We start from the raw sequence: 19,061 nt of genomic DNA on the forward strand, positions 1-19,061 counted from the left end.
TTTTAATTTTCACAGCAGGGAACTGACATCTTTTTAAGGTGATACTTTTCAAATTAAAATCAGCCTGGGTATTACTCATACTTGTTTTAGTTTAAGAGCGAAGTGATGTATCTTGGTAGTTTTGAAACTGCCCAGCTTTCCTTGGAGTATTTTGGAGTGGATTGGTACACATGCATTTTAAAAGAGGCCGAGCCATTCGCTTTAACATGATTGAAATTGACAATTTTGGCTCCAGAGAAAGGAGGATGGGAGGTAGGCAATCTTGTCATTAGGATTTGTTATTGAATCTACAGGACAGACTTTGCCAAAAATTGTTTTTATCTGACAGTCAACATTACACACAGCAAATAAAATAAAATAATATAAAAATAAAAAAAATATTTGAGGGATTGAATTCCCTGAGCATTTGACCTATAACTTCAGCAACACTGGCAGATAGAAGCAGCAAAGTTAACGTGCAGTTATGCTGGCCAACAGGCAAATTTTCTTCACACTGGGTTAATCCATTGACTTTCCCTGTCCAGTGTTATCTGTTTTGACTGGCAGCAGCTCTCTTGGATCCCAGAAAGAGCTCTTTCTCACAACTCTTTGGCAAAGCTGTTTCCCTGTTCCTTATGGGTCTTTTTTTACCATTTCTGCTAACATCTTCCTCGCAGGCATATTTTTTTAAAACTAAGGAACACCTGCTGTCTCTTTTCCAAAGCATCTGTTCATGGCTGTCTGTGAAACTGCTGAGCCTGGTTCCTGGAACTTGGCTCACTGCACTTCTCTGCAGTCAAGGTGGCCTGCTTTGGGCTTAGAACCATGATGTGAATAGGTTGCCCTGTGTTTTGTCTTTGATCCACTTTAATTTAGGGTTTGAGTTTGGTCTGGTCAGATGAGGTTAGCTTATTTATTCTAAATCTGCAGCACGAGGCTTCTTAAAATGAATGGATTTAAATTAAGAATATTTATTTATTTATTTGTTTGTTTGTTTGCTTGATTGTTTGTCAAACAAGTATAGTATTATAGTACATATTAACATAACATAACATAACATAAGTAGAATGTAGTAATAGAAAGGATAATAAGATAGTAGGACAGGGACATTAGGCACGCCCCTTATATCTGTCAATATATCTGTCAATTTTTATTACTTGCCCTTATTTGTTTCCAACACCACAAATGCTCTTTTGAAACTGTAGAAAGATTTTTCTAAAATCCCCAGAAAGATGTTCATGCGGTTAGCAGACTCGTTTCCCAAAGATGGATCTTCCCATTGCTACAATTGTGTTGTGCATAAACAAGAGGGAGTTATAAACAAACTCAAAGAGAAGTCAAGATTTGTAAAAAATATGTGTGCGGGAAAAGTAGAGGTAACTCTTCAGGCTTAAAAAGACCTGAAACTTGTTCAGTGGTTTCAAATGCCACCTCGTATTTTGGTGGGAAGAGATGCAAAGAAGAGAAATGTATGGACTCAACTGAGTGAAGATAAGTTTGGGTGGCTGGAACATCACACAATATATTATTTTGCTGTAGTTTGGGCATGATATCTACTATTGCGAGCTCATATTCATTTTACTTTTGTGGCCACAATGATGAGCTTCCCCCTGTTGTTTTAATGCATGAATTTCAGTCAGTGATGGGATTCCATTTTTTTTTACTATCAGTTCTGTGGATGTGGCTTGATGGGCGTGCCAGGGGAGGGATACTATAAAATCTCCATTCCCCCCGTCCCCACCATCCCCACCAAGCCACGATCCCCCCCATCCCCCCCATCCCCCATCCCCCCCAAGCCACGATTACTCCCAATCAATTGGGTCTCAGGAGGTGGAAAATAGATGGAATGGGGCCACTCAGAGATGGTAATTACCAGTTCTCTGAACTACTTCAAAATTTCTGCTACCGGTCAAAACTTGCTGAAACCCACCTCTGATTTCAGTGCATGACAAAACATGAACTCATTTGTTTTGAAATAAATAATAAAAGGGGTAAGGACACTAAAGGAATATATGTTCCATCTTTGAGACAGTTGACAAGGAGGAGAGTTATTGGAAGGCCTGACTTCTTTTCCAAAGATTTGCTGCACCATTTGAGATGCCAGTTCTTGACAGCAGCTACTGTCCCATCCCACGATGCCACTTGAAAAGGCATCTTTCCTACTAATCTAAAGCTTTATTTGCCCCCACACAAAGTAGCAGTAGAAAAGTAGTTGTAGTAACTGACCTCCCTGCACCATCCCCCCCTTTGTTCTTGATTTACCTAAATTGGATTGAATGGGGGAAGGGGAAGGAGAATTGGTTTTATGATATAAAGTACAATCTAGAATCAGTGACCTCTGGATGTCCCCTCAAATTTGAAAGACAGTGGGGTTGTATTTTGTGTGTCTCATTTCTATGGTGGTCTTTTGATCAGAGTTGTTAGTAGTAATGGGCTGTTGCCCCCATGGGGCGGCAATGCAGTGCGAGTAGTAAGTTTATGCACTATTTATTGAATTCTTAATAGTTTTTTATTGTCCTTCCTTCTCTAGTACCTTAGTATGATGTTTAATTACTTTTAAAATAGGAAATAATTAAATAGTATGTTTTTACCTATAAACGCTTTAATCATTTTAATATCATCTACAACTGAACTTTTATAGCAATTAAAGAAAATTGAGCTACTTGCCTAATCTGTTTTCATACTCAACTTTGTGGGTTCAGTACAAAACCTTAAAATGTTAGTGTGCTCCTCAACAAATAATGCTATCATTTGTCTTTTTTGTGGCTACTCAATAATGTGACTTAATCAACTGAAAAAGAAAACTTATCTTGGTTGGTAAGCCACTCCCACCCAGTCACGTGACCTTTAAGCCACCTCCAGTCACATGATTGTCAAGCCATCCCCACCTGGTCACAGGGCCAGCAAGCCTCTCCTACCAGGTCACATGACCATCAAGCCACACCCGCAAAATAAGCCACGCCCACAGTGTGGCGGTAAACAAATTTTGGCAGCCCATCACCGGTTGTCAGCCTGTCTTTTTGTCCAAAAACCCCCCACAAAAAACCCCAACAACCCAATTATGTACCCCAATGTGTGTTTTCCTTCAGATATACAATGGATCATTTATGACAGCTGGTGTACTCATTTTGTACTGCATGCCTCCAGTCATATAGCAGTGATGCTCTGTCTTTGAATTGGAGAACATTTAAGGAGTCCTCTTCTTTTTCATTCACTCTATGACCAGTCTGGTAAATGATTGTAATTTCCCCCCCTTTTTTCTTTTTTCCTTCTTCTTCCTCTTCCTTTACAAGCCCAGCTTCTAGTGGAAACAGACACATTTGGCAGTCAAGTCCGGATCAAAGGGAGAGAGACAGACTTTTACCTTTGCATGAACAGGAAAGGCAAGCTAGTAGGGAAGGTAAGTGTTTTCTATTAATTCATTTGTAATATGAGTGTTACCTTTAGCAGTGACTGAACTCCCATAATGATGTGTTCTGATTCTGAACTTTGCCTGTCAGCCCCAAATGAAAAGCAGGGTTTGAGGAATGCGGAATCCTTCAAGCATTCATGCTTTTACTTAACCCTACTGTTCTGTTTAAGAAAAGTAACAAATCTTATGTTCCCGGGTCACCCTGACCCGGACCGAAAACTCTTCATTTGCAGTGCTTATGTTTGGTCTTTTTGAAAGCTTTTTTCACTTGGAAAGTAGTCTGAACATTTCTGCACACAATGATATGAAAATTGAAATGAAAAAAGTAAATCTTATTGGTTTATTTTGCGGATATAATGCACGCCCCCCCTGTTTTTGTGAAATTTTTTTCAATTTATGGATAGTTTTGCTTGCAAAATGCATTCTATTTTACTAAAGTTGGTATGGGATTGGTAGCTTGAACATTTCTGAACATAATGATATGAAAATTGAACTGGAAAAATTGATGCATATTGGTTTATTTTGTTGATGAAATGCACGCCCCCCGTTTTTTTTAAATAGTCTTCACTTTATGGATAGTTTTGCTAGCAAAATACATTCTATTTTACTAAAGTTGGTGTGGGATTGGTAGCTTGAACATTTCTGAACATAATGATATGAAAATTGAACTGGAAAAATTGATGCATATTGGTTTATTTTGCACATAAAGTATGCCTCAATTATTTCAATTTATATAAAAATTATGCTGTTAATTTCAAACTTACATACTTTTTTTTTAGTAAAATGGATTTGTTTCATAAAATTAGTTATCTGGCTACAATGTGGTTGATTTTCAAAAGGATATTCCAAATATTTCTAGACAAATATGTATAAACAGTGACAATAATGGCACACAGCAAGGCCGAGGGGGGGTGGCCCTTTTGTGGCAAAAATAAACCAATAAGAACCATTTTTTTCAGTTCATTTATATTTTTCTTATATTCAGAAATGTTCAATTTAGTATATCAAACCTTTTGGGGGAAAATTCCTTAGGGATTTGTAGCCTTAAAAAATAGAAATTGACACGAAATTAAAAAAGGATGGGGGGAGGGGCTTTTTGATCAAAATAAAAATATAAGTCTCAATTTTTCCAGTTCAATTTTCATATCATTATGTTCATAAATGTTCAAACTAGTTTTCCAGTTGAAAAGGTTTTCAAAAAGACCAAATTCAAGTGCCTAAAAAAAATCATTTTGGTCCGGGTCTATATGACCCGAACAGACTAAGTGTGACTTTTTTTTTGCCCAGAAAAAAAAATTTTCCCCCACCCCCACAAATATTTTTTTGATGGTCAGCATTGTTAAATTGAGTAAATGAATGCCTAAGATTTTAAAGAATATTTCGGATTTGGAGCATAAAAAAATAAAAAGTGAAAATGGTTGCAAGCAGCTGAGGGGTGGGGGGGAGGCCTTATTTCTGATGTTAAAAAACCAGTAAGAATCATTTTGTTCAGTTCCTTTATATTTTTCTTATATTCAGAAATGTTCAAGCTACCAATCCCACACCAACTTCAGTAAAATAGAATGCATTTTGCAAGCAAAACTATCCATAAATTGAAAATTTTTTCACAAAAACGGGGGGGGGGGGCGTGCATTATATCCGCAAAATAAACCAATAAGATTTACTTTTTTCATTTCAATTTTCATATCATTGTGTGCAGAAATGTTCAGACTACTTTCCAAGTGAAAAAAGCTTTCAAAAAGACCAAACATAAGCACTGCAAATGAAGAGTTTTCGGTCCGGGTCAGGGTGACCCGGGAACATAAGATTTGTAACTTTTTTTGCCCAGCAAAAACTAAGCCCCCCACCCCCCCAAAAAAAATTCTCATAGAGAGAACCCCTGAAATGATGAATAGTCATGAAATTTCAAGTTTCAGATATGCAGGGAAAATTTTTTACAGGGACTCAAACTTGGCTTCGGGTCACATACGACCCGAACAGAACAGCAGTTAAAAACAGTAAAAATAAGAAGAAAAAAAATCGTAACTCATAAAATTAAGTACTGTGGCTAACCACTGGGGTTTTATTACTGATTTCTCTGCGTACATGCAGGTTTCCATTTTACAGATGCATAAATTGTTAAAAGATGTTGTTTCTCTCATTCTCTCTCCAAAACAATTGGGAGTTTGCATTACGTGATAGAAATCTCTCTTACCTTGGTGGTTTAAACAGAAAACTGCACAAACATGTTAAGATGTTAGACAATGGGGTATCACTCTTAAAATAAGAACTGCTTAAAATGAAATTTTATTTCTTAGATTAGAGTTTTATTTTATGATATTGCAGTCTTTAGATCTTATTGGGGATGAGTTTATGAATTCTTATATTACAAGAATATTTCCTTACTTTTGATCTTCATATACACACAGTGGAAGCCTGCCATGAATTATGTAACATTTGCCTATGCCTTTTAGCTGCTAGCTTCAGATTAAAATGAATCCATTACTTTTCAGGGTGACGGGTGGGGTAGTTCCTTCCCACCCATGTTTTGCTTTCGTTGGTTTGTTTGGGTCACATTTTTGGCATGTTTGGAGTTTGTCAAGGTAGGCAACAGGCAAATCCAGAGTTCAGATATTTTTAAAAGGAACTTCCCTGCCTCCCTTCCAAAATTAATTCTTACACTGGCATCAGATTTTTTTTTCTGGGATGGGAGTGGGTCAGGAGGAATCTAAAGGTTTAGTGGTGGGAGACAATGTAAATGTAGTTTAGAGAAAATAGAGCTAACCATTTAGGAAGCCACATTTTCAGATTAAAAACCAGGTGCAGAAAGATACATTATTTAGTTTTAAGCAAAAGTCTTTGTGTCTCGACTTTCAACAGCTTGTTTTGTGACTGGTCAACCTTACAACACCGCTAGAAAAAGTTACTTGTGAGCATTTTTTTCCACACTCACAACCATTGCAGAATCCCCATGGTCGCATGATCAAAATAGAGGTGCCTGACAACTGACCATATTTATGACAGGTGTAGGGTCTTAGGGTCATGTGCTCACCTTTTGCAAATTTCTGACAAGCAAAGTCAACGGGGAAGCCAGATTCACTTAACAATCGTGTCACTAACTTAACAACTGCAGCAATTCACTCAACAACTGGGGCAAGAAAGGTTGTAAAATTGAGCAAAATTCACTTAACGAATATCTCGCAACATAAAGTTTGGGGTCATTTGTGGTCATAAATTGAGGACTTACCTGTATGGTAAGCCCCTATAATCTCTCCTTTGAATGGTTGGTGGGCTACCCTGAAGAGGCAAGACCAACACAAAAATTGTTTTAACAATTTGTTTTCTAGGTAATGATAGAAACACTCAAGAGAATAAAGTCTCTGATTTCTTTAAGACCTGAACAAATAATACTGCTATTAACTAGGAAAAGGAGCGCTTATTTTATTTTATTTTATTAAAAACTGGGAAGGAACACTTTTATTCACAACGGCAAATTCTTTAATCTGATAGAAGAGGCAATTACTGGATCAGGAGACCAGCATTAGCAACAGTGATAGTAGAGTATAGTGGTTACTATCTTATTAGAGATCCAGCTACAGTTCGACATTTAGCCAAGTGGAAATCTTCCATTACTTATAGACTCACAAGCTGATCTACTTCACATGGATGCTGTATGAATAGAGAGGAAAAGAAATAAATGGATATACAGTACTGTCTGATTTTCTTGCACAAATGGAAGAGTGTAAATGAGTAAAAATAATAGTAATTATTTGAAAAATCATTTCTATCCCGTTGTCCAAACTATTATTAGATTATTACTAATAAAGATTGGAACTTAGTATCATATGTTTGATTTACAAAACACCACATGCCTTACCATTCTTCCAACAGTCCTTAAAAATGGATCTGTAATGCTAATTATTCCAATATTTCAGATGGAATGGGAGCAAGAATTCCACTAAGAGAGACTTGCCTAAATTTCTTGCAACAAGAAACTTGGATCAGGAGCTTCTAGAGTTGAGGTTTTATAAATCACTGGGCTGTATCAGCTCTCCTCTGTCTCAACTGATGCTATTACCTTGCCATCTCTTATTCTTTTTTATTTTCATATGTAAAATCAGAAAAGAAATATATATCCTAGATGAACAGCTGGGCTGCAATAATTGCCTAAAGTCATTGGGAGTCAGGCAGCAAATATATTGAATTTATTATGGTTGGCACAGTCAGCCAGATGTTTAGACTGGATTTGGCATTGGTATCTACCTACTGAGTCCTTAAGGATCAAGGATAAGCAGATGTTGTTCTTTGATGGTATTAAAGGTATCATCACAGGATGCAGGCTGTTCCAAGTAAAACTGCCTTTTTGCAAGCGACTGGCATTGATTTTGTCAATGCTGATGGTGTTCAAGTGGTGCTCCAGATGTTTTGGGATTGTACCCAAGGTGCCTGTTAATGTTGATATTACCTCTGCTTTCTTTTGCCAGAGTTGTTCTAGTTTATTTACAGATCTTTGTATTTTTTAATTTTCTTCCAGCGTTTTCTGTTCTATTTTTCTGTCTTCAGGTCTACTATATATAGTAATCTTCTCTCTCTGTATACATATATATAAATGTGTGTGTATACATATTTATATTTTATTTTATTTATTTATTTTGTCCAAAACATGATGAAGGTTACAGAGGATAAACTTGTAATAAGTTAAATCAATGAAAAACTAGAAGAAAGATATAGGAATAAAATATATTAATGAAAGAATAGAAGAATAGATATAGGAATAGAAGAAAGGATATATAAAGAAATATAGGAGAGACAGTAGGACAGAAGGCACGCTGGTGCACTTATGTACGCCCCTTACTGACCTCTTAGGAATTGGGAGAGGTCAACCGTGGATAGTCTAAGAGTCTTCGGAGAGGGGCGGCATACAAATCTAATAAATTGAATTGAATTGAATTGAAAATGTTGGGGGTTAGGGGATGACACTACGGAGTCAGGTAATGAGTTCCATGCCTCGACAATTTGATTACAAAAGTTGTATTTTTTACAGTCAAGTTTGGAACGGTTAATATTAATATATGTATATGTATGTAGGCACATATACATAGTCATGTGAAAAACTAAGTACAGTATACCCTCTTTGAGTTCCATGGTTTTATGTATCAGGATGTAATAAAAATAATCTTGTCCTTAGCAGTTCTTAAAAATAGGTGAATACAACCTCATATAAACAATGCATGACATACAGTATTACATCATGTCATCATTTGACAAAAGGAAAGCCATGTGTGAAAGACAAAACAGAAACAATGGCTTCTTCTAAGACAGGGGTGTCCAATTCAAAGCGTCACATTGTCATCATGTGACCAGTGAAGGGCTGCCTGTCAGTGTGAGATTTGGCTTCTGTGCATGCACAGCAAGCAAACTCTCATGAGAAGATGTGCGTGTGCATGAGATTTTGGCGATTTTCGCTGATATTTTTGCTTCTGTGCATGCACAAAAGCAAAAAAAAAAGCCAAAATTGCTGAAATCTCGCTCACGTGAGCACCCTCATGCAAGATTTTGCTTGCGCATTCGCAAAAGCCAAATCTCACATGGGCTCATGCGTGTGCGTGTTGGGGGTGTGCAGCTGCACACGCATCCCAGAATTTCCTACCGGGACGGAGCACGACTTTTTCCTCTTCACTAAACTAGGGGTGGGCGCGGCCAGTGCATTTGCCACCCGGTTCCAAGATTATTGCTAATCTTTAGTATTGAGTTAACACACACCTCAATTTTGGAGATCCACTAACTTCTAAAAGTTCAGTTTATATAGAAGTACTCAAACTTGATCAAAATTGATCAGGGCCACTTGATTAGCAGCACCTGGCTGCTACTTATCCTCTTCATACCTATGGAAGGGTATATTTATTTTTCACACATGACTTCTTCATGTTGAAGAGCCGGGGTGATGCAGCAAGTAGAGTGCTGTACTGCAGGCCACTGAAGCTGACTGTAGATCTGTAGGTCAGCGGTTCAAATCTCATCATCGGCTCAAGGTTGACTCATCCTTCCATCCTTCCGAGGTGGGTAAAATGAGGACCCGGATTGTGGGGGCAATATGCTGGCTCTGTTAAAAAGTGCTATTGCTAACATGTTGTAAGCCACCCTGAGTTTAAGGAGAAGGGTGGCATAAAAATTAAATTAAATAAGCAAGCAAGCAAGCAAGCAAGCAAGCAAGCAAGCAAGCAAGCAAGCAAGCAAGCAAGCAAGCAAGCAAGCCAGCCAGCCAGCCAGCCAGCCAGCCAGCCAGCCAGCCAGCCAGCCAGCCAGCCAGCCAGCCAGCCAGCCAGCCAGCCAGCCAGCCAGCCAGCCAGCCAGCCAGCCAGCAAATAAATAAATAAAATAACTTTTCTTTTTGTAAAATGATGACATGATGTAATATGTCATATGTTGTTCATATGAGGTTGCATTTACCTACTTTTAAGAACTGCTAAGGACAAACAGTTTTTACTGTGTCGTGATACATAAAACTATAGCATTCAAAGTGGGTGTAGTGACTTTTTCACATGAATCCAGAGCCTTCAGTTTTTGCTTGGGTTCAGTCCGCTGTTCCAGCTGTGTGTCTAATGCCTGGATTTGCCCAAATATTAATAATCTTTTCTCCATTGACTTTGATTTATGATTTTTTTCTTCTCTTTAATAATGTGTTCACTTCTTACTCTTTTTCTTACTTCAATGTGTTTGATGTTGTCAGCTTGATGAATGCCCAGGTATCTGTAGTGATTGTCTTCATTTAGACTCTTGATGTTTTTTCATAAGGCATCTTGAATCCTTCAGTTTTCACCATTCCTGCCTTCCCCCATTTATGGTGAGGGTGTAACATTTGTCCAGTCCAAACTCGATTGCAATATCTTGGCAGTACGTTTGGACAGTGTGGAGCAGTAGCAATTCTATTTCAGATGGTGTTTTTTCCAAACAGCTTTAGATTGTTCGTTTAAATGAAATGCTGTTAATATATAACCTTACTCACTGGTCAGGATGATAGGAGGCAATGTGAATCTTAATCCAGCCCATCAATGCTACTGGTCAGAAGATGTTGGTTCAAATCCCTCCATGACTTTTGATATCTTTCGACATGGAAATAAATGATTTTTCATTCAAACTTTATTTTAATCAAGTGAACAGATTTTATTTTTTCATAGATTTTGTCCATTTTTTAAAAAAAAAATGGTGTTTGATCATCAATCTTTGTTTGCATTTGTGTGTCTATAACAGTGATGGTGAACCTTTGGCACGGGTGCCACAGGTGACACACAGAGCCATATCTGTTGGCACATGAGCGGTTGTTCTAGCTCAGCTCCAATGTGCATGGGTGTGCTGGCCAGCTGATTTTTGGCTTGCACAGAGGCTCTGGGAGGGCATTTTTGGCTTCCAGAGAGCCTCAAAGGGGATGGGGAAAGGCATTTTTACCCTCACCTGGCTGCAGGGAAGCCTTTGGAGCCTGGGGAGGGCAAAACATGAGCCTACTGAGCTCACCAGAAGATGGGAAACAGTCCGTTTCTGGCCTTTAGAGGGCCTTCGGGGGATGGGGGAAGCTGTTTTGCACTCTCCAGGCATTGAATTATGGGTGTGGGCACTCACGCATATACGGTAGCATGCATGCACGATCTTTTGGCACCTGTGGGAAAAAAGGTTTGCTATCCCTGGTCTATAACCTCATAGTCAAATATCACATTTACATCTTATCCTGGCCTTCCTTTTCTGGTCCCAATTCCTAACAGTTCCAAGAAATAGATTGGCATGACAAATTGGGAAACTGTACAGGCATAGTTGGGACCAGAATTTCCATTGCTAAGCAGGTTGTGCTCAATTTTACTTTTTTGCCACACTTGTTAAATGAATCACTACAGCTGTTAAATGAACCGTACAGTTATTAAGTGAATATGGCTTCCCCCATTCGGTTTGCTTGCTGGAAGCCAGGTGGGAATGTCACAAACGGGGGATCACATGACCCTGGGACACTGCATTCACCATAAATATTGGCCAGTTGCCAAGTGCCCAAATTTTGATCACATGTCTATGAGGGTTCTGCCCTTGTTGTAAATGTGAAGACTGGTTTTAAGTCCCTTTTTTCAGTGTCATGTCTTTGAATGGTCATGAAAATGAATGCTTGTGTAAGTCAAAGACTACCTGTATAAACATTCCGTTATAGAAACAAAGCTTTCCAGTTCCGCTGCATTGCCTATATCAATAACTTCTTAAGGCAGGTGAGTTGGGGTAGGGGAGGGAGGATACAAAATGGGAAAAAATTGTTACTGATACCGAAGGTCATGTTCATTGTTATGTAGGCTCAGCCCTTTTTCTGACAATCACTTGAGCAACTGCATTTTGAATATATTCAACAGCCAATAAAACTCACAAGACATATTTGTGCCTGGATCAAGATACAGATACTTAAGTCCACTCTGGGGGCAAGAATCCCTTTAGGTTCATTTGCCAATAATGAAAACGTGCATCATTCCTGCCCCCCCCCCGCCCTTCCTTTCCTATTAACCTACTTAGCATAAGTCCTAGCATGTGCCATCTGGCTTTCTACTCTTTCCCAATGAACATCTTTGGATTTTTTCCCCCAGCTGAAAACCCGGTCTGAGTTTTAAACTCTTGGTTTCATATTATTGTCTACAGAGGACAGTGCAAACAAGAGCAGGGAAACCTGATCAGAGCTCGTTTTTTGAGAAACAGGATGAGTTCTCCGCCTTGTGATTTGTTAGGTGAGCTACCTTCACAAGTGGCATTCACCCCCAGATCTAACAAGAAGAGTTTCTCCATCTTTTTTTCACCGAAACTAAATTATATCCCTTCCAGTTTTCCTGTGCCAAGGTTTCCAGGTTTTTTTAAAAAGATCTTGGAATGCAATCTCTCTGGCATTTGTTCTCACTCTCTCACTTTTTCTCTTTCCTTCATGCACACTTTTTCCCCTTGTTGATTATTGTTTGTCACTCATGATATTATGAGAAGGATTCTAAATCTGTTTATTCTATGTTTGCGTTCGGTGCATATACACAGCTGGTCTACATTAACCAAAAAATGTAGCCAAATCAGCCAACTTAGCAAATGCTATGAGTGTAGACAAGGCTAATAATTTTAAACATGAGTAGGCTAGTCAAGGTCAAATCTATATTTCATGAAGTTTATTACAATTTCTGTGGAGGTGAGCTTGTCTTCCCTAGCTGTTCCCTTCCTTTGATACTAAAGCAGGGTCTTGTCCTTTGTTATGTTGAAATTTGTTCTTTTGATCATTACATATGTAATGTAAAATATGCAACAATAATTATGATGATATACAATAATAGAGCCTGTATATCTTTTGGAGCACAGAGGCAGTTGTGCAAAATGCCTCAAGCTGTTTTTTTTAACATCCAAATCTCTCTTTTTAAGTACAGTATTTCAATTATTCCCTGAGTTTTTCCTCTGCTGGATCTAATGTCTGTACAGCAAACTGATAACATAAGAGTGGCTATCATTGGTTTTGTATAGGGTAAAGGTTTTAGCAAGATCTATGTATCACAAAGGTTCTGATGGATCCCTCTGCCAGTTACATGTTCAATTTCTAGGTATTTAATTAACTTTAGTAAAAACACTAGTGACAGTAACATAACAGTGTTGGGAATAAAAAATTCAAATATGGCATTCAATTGTTAGACAACTAATCTTTAGAGCTGTGGCTTTTTGAGCTTTTAGAGTGCAGTGGATTACAACTCTTAATCATTATTTGCATTGTAAATAACCCCTCAGTTATTCCACATAAATCAATTAGATCATTTCCAGTAAGTCTAAGATCCACACTGCTTTATATCCTTCTTCATATTTGACAAAAGAAATAATGTTAAACTGTAATTGAAGCAGATGGTTTTGGAGCATTTTTCACTCAAAGAACATTAGGTTTAAATCCTGAAAATCCCAAACCTGAATCCTCATTCTTCAAAATCTTAGAATTGGGGAATGCCCCCTCTCTATTAGGATTTAAGAGAGGTGTTGCCAATCAGAACAGACTAGACTAAGAGTGGAAGGACCAATATGAGTCTTGGTTTAATCTAGATAAACAAGGTATTTTCTTCAATAAGGATGACCTCCAGATTAACCCTTAACCACAGACATGCTATTTTGTCATAATGACTTCCCATACAATTTTCTTTATCTATGAAAATAATAGATAGGATATGTTGTTAAATTTACTTTGTATAATTACAATTTTCATTTATTGATCAAATTTACAAAATTTAAAAATTCTATGGAATGGTCCATTTCTAAAAATATGGTTGTTCCAAACATTTTAGAAAACTGTTGCGGCCACTATGAGCTCAGGTCTAGGATTATGGGTTAATGCCCAAATGTTGTGTATTTTCAAAAGACAACTGGATAAAGAAAGTCCAGTTACCTTTTGGGGGACCCCCCCCCCCACAACTTTTAGGACAACCATGACCTGGATGACTGAGAATCTCTATTGACTGATGGGTTTCAGTTTCCAGAGTTCCACAGCCACCATAACTATGAAGATCATTCTGGACATTTATTCCTAGCTATCTGCTCTCAAGTATTTTTCTTGATGATCATAAATTACCCAAGTGGAAGCTACATTGGGATAGGATCATTTAATCCAGTTTTCCTACAATCTACCATATCACATGAAGAGGAAAATGCTCATGTTTTGTACATGAAATAACTGTGGCTATCCACACAGAGTAGGACAATAGGACCGTTCTTTTAATAGCTTACATTACCTGTAATCTTACAGTAGTTATGTGACAGGTCATAAAAGTGGAAGTAGATTAAAAACTACATCATTGTGTTGTCCTTGTTGTCAGACACTCTATGGATCAGAGCTCTCCATGAGCCTCTGCCTCACACCGCCTCTATCGTTGCACTGTCAAATGACTTGAGTCTCTCCACTTGTCTGAAATTATTTATTTATTTATTTATTTATTTATTCATTCATTCATTCATTCATTCATTCATTCATTTATTTATTAGATTTGTATGCCGGCCCTCTCCGTAGACTCGGGGCGGCTCACAGCAACAATAAAACAATGTACAACAAATATAATTTAATAATTTAAAAAACACTAAAAACCCCATTATTAAAAGCAAACATACATACAAACATACCATGCATAAACTGTATAGGCCCGGGGGAGATGCCTCAATTCCCCCATGCCTGACGGCAGAGGTGGGTTTTAAGGAGTTTACAAAAGGCAAGGAGGGTGGGGGCAGTTCTAATCTCCAGGGGGAGCTGGTTCCAGAGGGTCAGAGCCACCACAGAGGAGGCTCTTCCCCTGGGTCCCGCCAAATGACATTGTTTAATCAACGGGACCCGGAGAAGGCCAACTCTGTGGGACCTAACCAGTCGCTGGGATTCGTGCGGCAGAAGGCAGTCCCGGAGATATTCTGGTCCGATGCCATGAAGGGCTTTATAGGTCATAACCAACACTTTGAATTGTGACTGGAAACAGATTGGCAATCAATGCAGACTGCGGAGTGTTGGTGTAACATGGGCATACCTAGGGAAGCCCATGACTGCTCTCGCAGCTGCATTCTGCACGATCTGAAGTTTCCGAACACTCTTCAAAGGTAGCCCCATGTAGAGAGCATTACAGTAGTCGAACCTCGAGGTGATGAGGGCATGAGTAACTGTGAGCAGTGAGTCCCGGTCCAGATAGGGCCGCAACTGGTGCACCAGGCGAACCTGGGCAAACGTCCCCCTCGCCACAGCTGAAAGATGGTTCTCTAATGTGAGCTGTGGATCGAGGAGGATGCCCAAGTTGTGGACCCTCTCTGAGGGGGTCAATAATTCCCCCCCCCCAGGGTGTTGGATGGACAGATGGAATTGTCCCTGGGAGGCAGAACCCACAGCCACTCCATCTTATCCGGGTTGGGTTTGAGTCTGTTGACACCCATCCAGACCCCAACAGCCTCCAGGCACCAGCACATCACTTCCACTGCTTCGTTGACTGGACATGGGGTGGAGATGTACAGCTAGGTATCATCAGCATAATGATGATACCTCACCCCATGCCCCTGGATGGTATAGAGTCTCTTGTTTGAACAGGTGGGTGGGACTAGAAGACTTCCAAGGTCCCTTCCATCTCTATTCTGAATTCTGAAATCTAAGAAAAGTTAGCAGGGGACCCATAGTTACGCTTTGAACATATGATGTTATATTGTGCCAGGTCTTCTCATTGTTAATGACTATACTCAAAGGAGTAGGAGGGGTATAGGGTAGATCCAAAATCAGCAGCTTAAATCTTTATAAGTGGGACCATCTTGATAGCAAGCAGTGCATCCTCTTTTCTTAAGGTTCCAGCTTGTCTTCCAAGCAAACAGAAAAGTAGATTTCAAGGCAGAGTTTTCCCCAAGAGAGGCCTGGCTTGGTAATAAGTGATTTACCATTTGGCTCTCAGGGTGGTTGGAGCAAGTTCTCTGCCTTGGAGCTGTCCATAGTCCTGCAGGTTGCTAAGCCTCATTCTGATGCCTACTTTCTCAGGATACTTTCACACACTCACCCCAATTGTTGTTGTTGTTTTTTAATTGATTCTCTCATTGCTTAGGTTTTTTCAACTTGCTAATATGTTTTGGTCCCAGAGGGCTTTTTTTCTTCCTTTATAAGCATCAAATCCTCATTGGGATTTTGATTTTTTTAAAAAAATAAACTTTTATCATTTCAGGAAAATGTTAAAAAAAAGTATTTGTATCCTGCCTTTATTCTTTTTTATAAACAGCTCAAGGTGGCAAACATACCTAATATTCCTTCCTCCTCCTATTTTCCCCCAAACAGCCCTGAAAGTGGGGTTGGATTGAGAGAAAGTGACCGGGCCCAAGGCAACCCAGCTGGAGAAAACCTTAAATATCTCTATTGACAATAATGAACTCTCAACATACACTATAATAATATACAGTGGTTGCTTTGGTGGGTAACTCCAAAGAAATGTAACTCTGGATGGAGATGGTTAGCGGTTAGAAGTGGTCCCAGAATCTTGATTATTTTGGGGTGAGGAGGACACCACAATTTCCCCAGAGTATCCTGTGTGATTTATAAATATACTGAATTTAACTCACTTGATATCTGTTGTATTGATTTGGATAAGCATGACCTTAATCCTCTCAAAATGTTGCAAGTACAGAGGAGAACAGTGGTTCCCCCACCACAGGTAGTAAGTAGCATTGGAACAGAGATAGAAAACTGTACTAAATGCAAAAGAAGACAAGTAAGTGACAAGTGGTGTGAATGCTATCAAGATCACTGCTCCCAATGAGCCACACATCCATTAGGTTCACTTATTTCAACAGAACATGCAATCAATAGCCTTTTTTAAACAGTCTGCCAGTAAATATTAATGCATATGGAAATATACATCAAATGTGCACTGCAATGCAGACAATTCGCCTGCTGCCATTGTTTCAGTGGGCTGCAGGTTTACAAGTGTCCTTAAATATGGAAGCTGCCTCTCTCTACTACTGCTTTCAGTGAGGTGCATATTATTCTGTGTTTTTGAAAACACATTCCATATTGATATCACAGACACCAATTAATTTCCATAAGAATTTTCTTTTCTGGATGCTGTTTATCCTCAAAACAATTTTGCATGCATTTTTTTTTTCATTACTATTTCCAGTACAGAAAGTAAATTTGATAGGAGAGCCAGTTTGATTTCATGGTCTTCTACTTTCTATCTTGGTGTCCCAGCTACTAATTAAACTTAGTATCTGAGGAAAGTGGAAGACCATGAGGTTGTAGTCCTACCTTATGACTTTGGGTCAGGGTTTTTTTCAGCCATAGGAAATAGGCAATGGCAAAGCACTTTTGAAAAAAAAACAAAAACAAACTCTCTTGTCCAGAAAACTGAAGGAAGTAATCCAGGCAGTCACCAGGAGTCAACACTGAGTTGAAGCCACAAAATGGATGGTTGGTAGATAGATGGATGGATGGATAGATGATAGGTGATAGGTGATAGATGGATGGATAGATGGATGGATGGATGGATGAAGTAGAACATCACGAAAAGTTGATGTGTTTTCCTTACTAGTGAAACTAGAATACCCAACTGAATTTGTCAGGTTGCCCCCATCCATATGCCTAAGAGAAACATTGCAGTAGTTTATAATAACTATAACAAATGCATTATAAAGGGAATATGATAGTTGGGTTTGACAGACTCCTCAGCTATCATTCATTCATGTGCAAATACTCTGTCAGTGGCTGTGAGAAGTATGTGGAAGAAAGTCATGTTTTGGAGTGAGCTGCAAGTCAGTCACATATTTCATAAATGGAAGCTATTAATATATATATATATATATATATATATATATATATATATATATATATATGTATATGTATGTATATATATATATAAACACTGAGCTTTCTGTTGTGGTTAAATTCCAATTTGGTTAACCTGCCAGGTAGATAATGTTTAAAATGTTATAAAATATCAACCTGACATCCAGTGGAACAAGAATGTAAATATTTAAGCTTTTCCTAAGCTGTTTTATATTATCTTCAGTTTGGGCTGCTACAGATTTTACCGATTGATATTGGTAGAGAGTAAAAATTTAGCTATCTCATCCAAACCATGTGCAACATTTTCTTCATAGTTCTGTATTTCTCACTTATGTATCAGCTTCAACTTTGGTAAAAAGGTTGTTCCAATAGTGTTAGACAATGTATAAAATTGACAATCGTCTCGAGAAGGGTGGCATAGAAATCAAATAAATAAACAAACAAATAAACAAACAAACAAACAAATAAATAAAAAATAAATAATAAATAATAAATAAATAATAAATAAATAATAAATAAAAAATAAAAAAATAAAAATTAATAATAATAAAAAAAATATAAGCAGCAGTTCAACAGAATGGGAAATAAAATAATTGTAAAAATTCATTTATGTGAAAGAGCTATTAAGGAGAGGTTTAAAAAATTGGGTGTTTTTTTCTTTGCTCGTGGCATCCTGTTATATTTCACCCTAGACCCAGCAAAGATATTCTTAATGTCTTCTTAAATTATTCTTAGTTCTTAAGCTATTTTCTAGTTTGTAGTTATTACTCCAGCTGATTAGAAAGAGACCAGAAGGCAAACTAATCATTCATTTGTGAAGACCTTTCTGTGAAAAATTACCTTAAAAAACAGCCGAAAATTAAAATATAAAAGCCCTTGACTGAGAGTTGTCATTAACTATGGCCAACTACTGATGTGATCCAGCAAGTTGCTTGCAGTGATCCCAAAGTCACATTATATATATGGAGTGATTAAGTAATGTTGGAGTTTTAAATTTTAAGAGAAACTAAAAGTTAATTATTAAATCTTGAATTTTTCAAAATACCCTTGAAGTTTTTATTTATTTTAAAACATACCAATATGTACAGTGATATATTGATATGTTTTAAAATAAATAAAAACTTCAAGGGTATTTTAAAAAATTCAAGATTTGAATTTGATAATTAACTTTTAGTTTCTCTTAAAATTTAAAACTCCAACATTACTTAATCACTCCAATGATATATTATACAATAATTATTATACAACAATACAAGACAAGACATATGCATACAATATATACAATTCCAAAAAAAGAATGAAAAAATAGTAATAATTTTAATTTTATTAAAATAAAAATACAATACAATACAATAAAATATAATGTAATACTTTATAGCA

General features: G+C 37.8%; 1 protein-coding gene across 1 annotated transcript in view; it reads left to right on the forward strand.

Annotated features, from left to right (window-relative positions):
• FGF18 (fibroblast growth factor 18) overlaps nt 1–19,061 on the forward strand; it is a 170,303-nt gene that overhangs the window by 137,882 nt on the left and 13,360 nt on the right. Inside the window, 1 exon segment of the mRNA XM_070738303.1 lies at nt 3,273–3,379. Within this exon segment, the coding sequence (XP_070594404.1) occupies nt 3,273–3,379 (107 nt within the window).

The sequence above is a fragment of the Erythrolamprus reginae genome, chromosome 1 (assembly GCF_031021105.1).
Source record: "Erythrolamprus reginae isolate rEryReg1 chromosome 1, rEryReg1.hap1, whole genome shotgun sequence".
NCBI classification, from domain to species: Eukaryota; Metazoa; Chordata; class Lepidosauria; order Squamata; family Dipsadidae; genus Erythrolamprus; species Erythrolamprus reginae.